This window comes from Quercus robur, chromosome 4, assembly GCF_932294415.1.
Source record: "Quercus robur chromosome 4, dhQueRobu3.1, whole genome shotgun sequence".
Taxonomy (NCBI): domain Eukaryota; kingdom Viridiplantae; phylum Streptophyta; class Magnoliopsida; order Fagales; family Fagaceae; genus Quercus; species Quercus robur.
The window spans coordinates 23955563-23966636 of record NC_065537.1 but is presented as its reverse complement, the minus strand read 5'-3'; the positions used below and the strand labels follow the sequence as shown (position 1 = coordinate 23966636).

The 11074-nt window shown below is 34.9% G+C and overlaps 1 protein-coding gene across 1 annotated transcript; it reads left to right on the top strand.

Moving 5' to 3' along the window:
• The first annotated feature begins 2079 nt into the window (after window positions 1–2079).
• Window positions 2080–3087, top strand: LOC126724394 (uncharacterized). Its single transcript, XM_050428947.1, has 2 exons — window positions 2080–2274; window positions 2779–3087. The coding sequence occupies exons 1-2, from the start codon at window positions 2243–2245 to the stop codon at window positions 3050–3052; spliced, it is 306 nt and encodes a 101-aa protein (XP_050284904.1). The 5' UTR covers window positions 2080–2242; the 3' UTR covers window positions 3053–3087.
• The last annotated feature ends 7987 nt before the right edge of the window (window positions 3088–11074 follow it).

Sequence of the window (11074 nt, the reverse complement as noted above, 5' to 3'; positions counted from 1 at the left end):
TATGTTTATTTTATTTTATTTTATTATTATTTTTTTATATATAAAAGGTTAGAAATCTTTATTAATAAAAGACGATCACAATTCACAACACATCAGCTAACAAAGCAGGATAAAAACAAGGAGATAAATCCTCCAACCAAACCGATTCTACAGACAGAGATGCAGCTTTATCTGCCTATAGATAAACTACACTATTAAAAGATTTACCAATTCAATATTTGGTTATTTAGTTTGAACAATATTCTTCTTCAGTTCTTCTTTTTCTTTTTCTTCTTCTCAAAAAAAAAAAAAAAAAAAAAAAAAAAAAAAAGTTAGAAAAAGTATAATCTTCTTTTGCATACATTTTATTATGAAGCACTTTTATAACAAATGTTACATGGTAAGATTTTATTGGTTCTAATTTGAATCTATAACTTAAATCACTTTTTTATCCATCTATAACAGCTAATAACAACCTACCATTTAAAATTTATTATAAAAACGTTTTTCTTCTAATATAGGCTATAGTAGTTATCACTAGTGTAATTAATGTATTTGTGTATAATTTCCATCATTAAAAAGGAGGGGTTATATAGCATATACAATACATGTAATCTCTCACTTATAATGTGTAGTTCCTAAAAAAATATGATCCACACCTTTTGAGTGAGAGGTTACCTGTATGTAAAACAAGTATTTACTTTCTTCCCAAAATAGGGAATTTTTTTACTTTTTTTGAAGGACAACGTAAAGGGACTTGGGTGTTTTAAATTGATTAAAGTCCTTTAGGGCGTAAATAGAAAATCCAAAACTAAATAGGAGCTAAGCCAAAAATACCAAATAAATTGTGGAATAAATTAGACTATCCTCTAAAATATAAGTCATTAAAAGTTAAAACCGGTATAACACAGCTAGCAAAACTTGGACTGACAGCCAAATGCACTTATTTAAGCTAAACTTCCAACAAGATTCAGAATCTGTGCTATCAAATCGTCCAAGATTCAATTCCTGAATTTATGCCGTGAAATTCTAAACATGTTTGAATTCGCAGCCTTTCTCTTATTTATTTATAATCAAACAATTCTCAATTGCACAACAGAGTTCAAACATTCAAAGAGGCAAGCAGACTTAAGGTAACATTTCTTTTCATTTTTCTCTCTCTTTTCTTTAATCTTTTGAAGGGTTGATTTAATAGTTATCTCTGTTGCTTTTGATATATTCTCCTTTTGTGAATATTATTGCATTCTGTTAACTAATTGGACTCATGGGTTATTCCAAATTATTCTCCTTTATGATAAAAATAATTTTGAACGATCTGAATTTTGTTTCAACTCTGATAATATTATGGAGAATTTTGCCTATTTTCAACATGCTTTGAATTTTCTGCTAAATGAATCCAACCAAAATAAAAAATAAAAAATACACGTTAAGGAGGTGGGGTGGCCTTTCTTTTCTTATCAAAAATTGAAAACTAAGAAGGTATTATTCATTTTTCATGTCTTTTCTTCCTAATTTTCACGTTGACCCTTGCAGGAGTTCATCGTTGCATTATTGGTTAGCAACATGGCTATAACTGCGGTACAGATGGCGATTATTGTGGGTGTACTTGGTCTGATCTCCTTCATATTAGGAGTATTAGCTGAAACTAAGAAGGTATTTTTATCCCTCTTACTTTTAAAGCTCTCATGTTACACTTCCGCTTATTTATGTTCATGTATGTATGTGCACATTGTGGAGAAACAAGTCTTGGGGCAAATCTTCTCTCTGTTTTCATAATTATTGATATGATTTTGCATAATAAAAGTGAGGTTAATGAAGCACCCAAGTTAAAATTTTTAACTCCAATCACAATTCACAACTGATGATCGACAATTGCTGAGATGTCAACTTATCTTTTTATTGTATTGTTTTTGCCTTTAAGTGATTTTTTTTTTCCCAATTAATTGTTACCATTTGTCTGTATATTACCTTTGGAAGTTTAATTTGTGGTACTAACTACTAAATTAAATCATATGCATTGTCTTTTCATTTCTTTTTCAATGAAATTATCCTTGATTTTTGTTCTTTTGGGCTTTGATAGCCTGCAGCTGGCACCCCAATTCCTGGGAAAGATGTCGTCATTTGCAAGTACCCATCGAGTCCCACAGTTGTTTTGGGTTCTCTCTCGTTTGTGTTTCTTATAGCTTCATCTGTATTTGGCTACTTGTCAGTCTTTTACCCTTACAGAGGAAAACAGGTTCCGCAGTCCATTTTGTTTAAAAGCATGAACTTCACCATCTTCTTCAACGTTTCTGTGTAAGTATTATTTCTTTATACGGTCTCAAATCCTTCTATTTGTTAAATACTATATAGATAGGCTCCTTAACTATTTAATCATTATATATTGGGCCAAACAACATCCAAAACCATTTACCGAATTTCATGATTTGGATTAATTATCACAAAACTAAAAGTTTGTACTTAATGTTACATCATGTGAAATATTAAATGATGAAGCATTATGTAGATTGTCAGATTCAAGTAAAAAGAATCTTTACCATGAAAAAGTTATCTCCTTTTGAAATAGAGAGGATCTTGTTCCGGATTTAATAGGATACAAATAGCCATTAGCCACATAATTTAATCTGAATTGGGATTATCTCCATTTGAAATAAAGATGATCCTGTTCTGGATTTAACAGGATATATAGACTGTCACATCATTTAATCCAAATTAGGATCTATTTCAAATTGACTTGTTATAGCTCTTGTGGTTTACTAACTAAAGATGATTGATGGTGGTGAAATTTTGTCCGCTCAGGTTTGCAGCTGGAATGGGAGCAATGTTTCTATTATGGCCAACCATCACAGAGCAACTTCACCGGTCACACAATGTCCATCATAACCTCGAAACAGAATGTCCCACAGCTAAAACAGGCCTCCTTGGTGGTGGTGCTTTTGTGTCCTTGGATGCAGCTCTCTTATGGATGGTTGCCCTTATGTTAGCTATCAATGCTAGGGAAGATTTCTTAGACGAACAAAAAGAGGACCATTTTAAGGGTGGAGACGACCATGTTATCACAACCAATATATGAGATAATGTGTGTGGGTGATGCTTGAAAATGAAAAACATTGATCTCCTTGTCTGCAAAATTCAGTGGCAAAATTTTTTCCTCTTTGAATATTATTGAATTTGGTTGATGGGCTTCTAAAAGGATAATTCTAGTGTAGCAAGCAAGCTGCAGTTAATTTAGAGAATTCAATGTACATATCTTTTAATAATTGTAAGTTTGCCTCTGTTTTCACCACTTTTGAATAATGTTCTTCGCTCTTACCACCAAAAAAAGAAAAGAAAAGAAGATTCATTTTAGCATCAGTCGAATGTTGAATGGTATTGCCACAACTTATAACAAACCAAGTTTAATTTCTAAGCCGATTTGGTTCTGGAATACGAGTAATTCGAATGCTAAGTCTTCTACTCTGACAGCAAAAACAACATATTGGATGCATAAAAAATGAAAATAAAAACTGTAAACCTAATGTTTTTTATTTATCAAATATCTATTATGCATTGGAATTTGGAATAACTACATACCAGGCTGTTAGTCCAAATTATTCTGTAATATGATTGAAGCCCTTTTTTTTTTTTTTTTTTTTTTTTTTTTTTTTTTTTGAGAAAGGTAATATGATTGAAGCTGGCTGGCATCTTGCATTTTCATTGACTATTAGTTTAATAAAAAAATGTTATTTTCACAACATTTTTACTAAAAATTCTACGTGGCAAGTTATATAATTGACAAGAAAAAAAAATGATGTCAATGGTGGGCCAAGTTTAAAACTAATAACAGCTTGTCACCTAGAAATTATTATAAAATTATTGTGAAAATGTTGTGGATATGTATTGATTCTGTGGAGATTGATATTCTTAGCACAATGAAATCAATTCAAATATAGAAGCATACTCGAATTAATTTTAGGTAGCTAATTTCTGCCTGTTGTTTTGTTTTTGTTATAAACATACATACATACATACATATATATATATATATATATATATAAATGGTGCCTACTGTTTATATGGCATACATTATTGACCTTTAAAAAAAAAAAAAAAAATGAATGAAAGACTTTTATTTTAAACAGACCAGAAAGAACATGGTTTAAGCTCGCAAAGTCAGAATACGGACCCATGGTAACCCAAATAATAGGTTTATACAACAAAACGTGACACTTAACAGCTACTTACTGAATCTAGAACCAACAAACACTTACAAACAAATTAGATCACGCAGACAGATTTGTTATACATAGCCACTGAACAGCACACAATATTAATGCTTAAAAATAGAATAGGGAGGCTTCCACAAACTAAACCAATCTCTGATCTTGATGGATCTTGGCATATTTCAGCACAATGATAGTCAAAGTCTTACAGTTTATACAACTTTCCGTAATATAACACTAATACCAGCTTCAATATTGATCTGGCCTTGGTAGATTCTTGCATTTCTATCAAGCCAAAGATGGCAGATAACAACAATATATACACGCCGCTGAAAGTTCTTTCCTTTAAGCTTATTTACAACCCAATCCAGTCAACTATTCCAGCATAGGACAACAATACAAGCATTTCTTTAGCATTGAAGTGCCTATTCTATTAGACAAGGAGCATTCAAAATATGGGTGGTCACACGGTTTAATCTTGCTACAACAAAAGAAGCATAACATGTGTCCCTGATAGCCTCAGGAAGCCATACAGTCCCTCCTAGTTGGCAGCCTATTTAATTTTTTTGTACAACAATCCAACATATAAAGAATGCTTAGGAATAGAAGAAGGAAACAAATAAGCTTCAATCAATTCATATTTCATAGGGGCCTTCTTGCTTCTGATGGTTTCCCGTGACATACATAGCCTTTGGTAGAAGAATGCAACCATACAGAAACATCTTCATTACCTAATTGCAAGTTGAATACTTCAGCTTTTATCTGTACCAAAGCTTCAGATCTGGCCATTGGTCAATTCCACTGCTGACCGAGAATAAACTGAGAGTTTTGCAATTGAGCTATTGGCATAATCCCAAATCAACCGTGACCCAAAGGCTTGGATCATCTAAGCACCCCTAGGATGCCAATGGTCATGCTAAGTAAAGATCTTTTCTCCATTGCCCAACCTGTATCTTATCAATAGCCTTGCCTCCTCTCTATGTTACATATCCCCCAGCACCAGGAGTTATTATGTTCATAGACCAAAAAGACTAACCCTTTAGTAAGTATTTATTCACCCAAGAAACCCACAATGAACCGGCTATAACAAAAGGCACTGTTAGGACATATGTAATTCACATGTTAGGAACATATGTCACTATTTTATGTAATTGGCTTATTCTTTGACAAAATGCACTTTATTTGTATTTGGGTAGATCTAGGATGTGTTTAATACTTTAAGAAACTGTATTTCAAGATCAAGTGTTGAAGACATGCAAGGCTGTCCAAGATTCAAGCTAAAGAAGTGTTGTTCATTAAATCTCAACAGCTAGCTCGACAGCTAGTTATCCATCGAGTTTAAGAAGCTGTTCTAGCCCCGTGGCTCAATAGCTGCTCGACAGCATCTCGACAAACAGCTATCTGTCGAGCTTTATGAAAAATAGAATTCTAGTTCTGTTTTGACTCTAATCCAGGATTATGTGTTTGAGCTTTCTTTTCTTCTAACCCTAGACATATAAAAATATTATTTTAAGGGCCGTCAAAATGTATACAAGTTGCATAAGTGTTGAGTAAAGTCTGTTCAAGCAATTTGTAACCAAAGACAAAGTTTTGTCCTAGTTCATCATTCTTGTGAAGAAGTTGTTGTGTATGTGCACCGTAGGATTTTGTAACTAAGCATCTTCTTGATCTTCATCGTTGGGATGAACCGAAGAACTTTGTAGCTAACAACCTTCTCTAGTTGGTGATTGAAGTCGCATACTAGGATTCGCACATTGGTTAGTCATGTACTTGAGAGCCGTACATCGAAAGGGGAAATTGTCACTACAGAACAAGTCCAATTGGGTATTGGGGTAAGGGTTCAACTGTAGGTTAGTATAAGGTATTGTGATTCCTTTACTTGTAATCATTTTTTTTTATAATAGTGAAATTTTGGGAGTGGTGACCTAAAAATCACTCGGTGGGGTTTTTGCTATTAGGTTTTCCCCATTCGTAAACAAATTACCGTGTTATTTATTTTCCGCTACATAATTAGTTTATTGGTGATTTGTTTGTGCTACCATGCGTTTGCATGTTAATTAACTTAATTAATTCACTTGACTAAATTAATTGGTTAATTTATCACAAAAGATCAATTCGTTTTTGGCCTATCAAGTGGTATCAGAGTAGGCACACTCTGATTAGGGTTTAATCTTTACTGTGTTGATTCATTGGCCCCTGTTGTCATGGCTGTAACCGGCTTGAAGAGATCTTTGTTTTCAAATACATCTTGTTTTTCTAATCTCTATTTGTTTGAGTGCCTCAGAAAATACAAGTCTAAAAGTTATTTGAATTCTCTTATGATGACTATTGAAAAAGATCTTAGTTTAGTTAAGAAGAAACTAGACTGTCTCAGAATAAAAATGTGCGAAGGAGTTCGTTTAAGAAGAGTGAAAGTTAAAGGTTTAGCTCGAAAAAGGCAAATGAGAGAAAACACCATTCCCAGTATCTATCATCTAAACATGAAGTGTGTTTTATGATGAAGTCCGCATTTAAAGTTATGGACACATGTTTGTGGTACCTCGATAGCGGTTGCTCAAGACACATGACTAGAGACCGATCTCTATTCAAGGTTTTCGACTCTAAGAAAGGTGGCAATGTCACTTTTGGTAATGGGAGCAAATCACAGATTAAAGGGAAGGGAATTATCTCTCTACCTGGACTACCTGACATTGCAAATGTTCTTTACATAGAAGGTCTAAGGGTGAACCTGTTAAGCATAAGTCATATATGTGATCAAGACTTCATGGTACTATTCTTAAAGGGAAAGTGTCTTATCATGGATGAGTCTGGAAAGAAACTCATAAGTGGTGTTCGCACTCTAGACAACTATTATGGATTGGTTCCTGATGCTGATATTGTGTGCAATAGCATTCATTTGCCAAATGAAGATCTATGGCATCAACAGATGGGACATGCTAGTTACAAACATCTTTCTGTTGTATCTATGCATGAATCAGTCTTGGGGATACCAGAGCTTAGTAGAATGAGCAATGTGGTGTGTGGACCATGTCAGCTTAGGAAACAGACGAAAGCTAAGCATCCAAGCACTCAAACATCAACTACATCTAGGCCATTGGAGCTTCTACATTTGGATCTTATGGGTCCAACTAGAACCGAGTCTCTTGGTTGTAAGAGATACATCATGGTTGTGGTAGACGACTTTACTAGGTACACTTGGGTCATTCTCCTACGATCCAAGTCTGATGCTCCTAAGCACATTAAAGCTTTGTGCACAAGACTGCAGAATGAAAATAGTCTGAAGATTGATCAAATTCGAAGTGACCATGGTAAAGAATTCAAGAAGTCGTATATGGAGTCCTTTTGCACAAGATCAGGTATATCTCAAGAATTCTCTGCTCCTATTACTCTTTAGCAGAATGGTGTAGTAGAAAGAAAGAACAGGGTTATTCAAGAGATGGCCAGAGCCATGTTACACAATAAGGATGTGACTAGAAACTTATGGGGAGAAGCCATTAACACTGCCTGTCATACAGTTAATAGAGTGTACTTCAGACCCGGTATCAAGAAGACTCCATATGAGTTATGGAAAGGAAGAAAGCCGAATGTGAAGTATTTCAGAATCTTTGGAAGTACTTGTTTCATCCTCAAGGATAGAGAGAATATGGGAAAGTTTGATTCCTAGAGTGATGAAGGTATATTTTTGGGCTATTCCTCCACAAGCAAGGTTTATCGGGAATACAACAAAAGAACCATGAAAGTAATGGAGACAGTGAATGTTGTTATTGATGAGTCTTTAGATTTCGGTTTTGAGAAAGGTATTGAGGAATTCCCCAAAGAAATTCTTCCTCCTGAGCCTAAGAAAGTTCAAGAAATTGTTGAACAAGAATCTACATCTCCAAGTCCTCCCGGTACTCCCAGTGTTGTGGAAGATTGTAGATATACCCACTTCACCAAATTCTGAATCTCATGAAGAGAAAGGACCTTCATCCAGGATTAAATTAAATCATCCTCCAGAAGTTATTGTGGGAAATATGAATGAACTCACATTAAGAAAACGGATAGTTGATAAATGTGTTGCTAACTTTGTATCTTATTCTTGTTATCTGTCACAGGTTAAACCTACAAAAGTTGAGGAAGCTCTTCAGGATGAAAGTTGGGCCGAAGCAATGCATGATGAACTCCTTCAGTTTCAGAGAAATGATGTCTGGACCTTAGTACCTAGACCGGAGGGCGAGCACATCATCGGCACAAAGTGGATATTCCACAATAAGACTGATGAGGAGGGCAATGTGATTTGCAACAAGGCTCGGCTTATAGCTCAAGGATACTCACAAATGGAAGGAGTAGACTATGATGAGACATTTGCCCCAGTTGCTCGAATGGAGTCCATCAAAATTCTCCTTGCCCTAGCATGTCATTTGAACTTCAAACTTTATCAAATAGATGTAAAGACTGCTTTCTTGAATGGGCTACTTAAAGAAGCTGTCTATGTGGCCTAACCAAAAGGATTCATTGATCCACACTTTCCAGACCATGTATTGTATCTCAAGAAGGCACTTTATGGCTTAAAGCAAGCCCCTAGAGCTTGGTATGATCGGCTCACACAAGGTGTCACATGGGTTCACAAGAAGAAAAGCTGATCAGACTCTTTTCATCAAAAAGGAAGATGGCGAGTTGATAGTTACTTAAATCTATGTTGATGATATTACCTTTGGGTCGACTAAGGATAAACTTGCTCATGATTTCTTAAAACTCATGCAAGCTGAGTTCGAGATGAGCATGATTGGAGAGTTAACTCACTTCCTTGGATTGCAGATTTGTCAACAAGATTTAGGTATATTCCTATCTCAATCTAAATATGCTAAGAATCTTGTGAAAAAGTTTGGCTTGGAATCTGCTAGTTCTGTTAGAACCCCTATGAGCCCAAATGTTATGTAGACTCTTCTCTCTATAGAAGCATGATATGAAGTATTCTTTACTTTATTGCCAGTAGACCTAACATTAGTTACAGTGTTGGAGTGTGTGCTAGATCTCAAGCTAATCCCAAAGAATCCTATATGACTGCTTTAAAAAGAATTATAAAGTATGTCAAAACCACTGTTGAGTTCGGTGTGTGGTACAGCAAGGACACAAATGATGTCTTAACTGGTTATTTTGATGCTGATTAGGTTGGGAATGCCGATGATAGAAAGAGTACATTGAGGGGTAGTTTTTATGTGGGTAACAATCTTGTCTCTTGGATGAGTAAAAAGCAGAACTCCATCTCGTTATCCACTGCAGAAGCTGAGTACATTGTTGTCGGTAGCTGTTGCACCCAACTCCTATGGATGCAAAAACTCCTCCATGATTATGGTATTTGTTAAGAGCATCTCACTATCTATTGTGACAATACCAATACCATCAACATCTCTAAGAATTCGATTCAACATTCTCGAACCAAACACATAGAGATTCGACATCACTTCATTAGGGAGCTTGTCGAAGATGGTATTCTCATTCTTGAGTTTATTCACACCGATGATTAGAAGGCCGATTTGTTCACCAAACCTCTTGATAGTATACATTTTGAATTCCTTCGTCAAAACATTGGTGTTATCTCCATGGATTGATCTCTTTCTCTCCTCCTTCTTTCTCATGCATTTGCATCTAGTTTTTATACTTTGCATTGTTTAACATGTTTTTGTTTGTTTTCAGTTTTGATTATTTAAAAAAAAAAATTGAAAAATCAGAAAAATACAAAAACAATGTGTGTTATGTGTACATTGGTACTTATGTACCTTGGATGGCCATTGAAATAAAGTTTTCTAAACTTTGTATCTCTTGTAGCTTAGGTGAGCAACTCTATGCACAACTAAGTAAGTGAGCTTTGTGGCTCTTATTTGTGATGAGTAAGATTAAGTTATCTCTTGTACTTAATACTCGTATCACTCTTTTTGATGGGAATGACTAAAAAATTCCTAAGAGAAAGGTATAAATAACCATCTCACCACTGTTGCTCGCCAATCATAATATGACACATGTATGCTTTGACATAGCAAAAGTGCAATGTCAATGACATGTGTGTGCTTCGGCATAGCAAAATTGGAATGCCAAAAGCTTAACATAATTGGGTATTTCTTTTCTATCTCTTATATGCCTATGCATGACTTGCTTAAATAAAAATATGCAAAGAAAATGAAAAGAAAAAGACCAAAAATGCTTTAAATATGATTGCAAGCATGTATTCTAGGAGATGTGGGAGTTATAGGATGTACCTCAAAGGTGATAGTCCCCATTAAACAGTTATGATTGTGTGTGAGTTAAAGTGATTTTCTCATATCTCAAATCGTCATAACATGTATACACTTATGCAATCTTGCGATGTTTCTCACACACAACAAGCAATAGTCTTTGCTACTTTTGATACATATGTAGATACAATGTGATTTGGCCATCACAAGGTTTTGCATGTGTTAATGTATCCTCACTAAACTGTCTTGACTTGTTTTTGAAATATAAAATTGGTTAGACTTGTTTAGTGTATGTGTGTGTTTTTGGGATCATTGTGCTTAAATTTTTGTTGAGAGATGATATTGAGAGCTTAAAATGTTGATTGGATCTTTGGTTGAGTTGCATGCTTGATTGCATTCATATTTATGTTTTTCCCTTATTGAAAAACGATTTTTAAGTAATCTCGACACCTCCTCAATACCTCCTCGACACCTGGCTATCTATCGAGCTCTTAAGGACTTTTCTTATCGCAATCTCGACAGATCCTCGACAGCTAATGGATCGAACGAGAAAGTTCCTATCCCCTCGATAGCTTCTCGACACCTAGTGGATCGATCGAGCCTTAACTCTTATGTTTGATGTTTTGTACCTCGACACTTCCTCAACACCTGTATCTATCGATGGCCAAATCCTTGACACTT

Excerpts from the sequence above, each read along its gene's own strand:
- LOC126724394 (XM_050428947.1), top strand. The coding sequence starts at position 2,243 with ATGAACTTCACCATCTTCTTCAACGTTTCTGT. Across the intron at positions 2,275-2,778 it reads ATCTTCTTCAACGTTTCTGT|GTTTGCAGCTGGAATGGGAG; the intron begins GTAAGTATTATT and ends TTGTCCGCTCAG.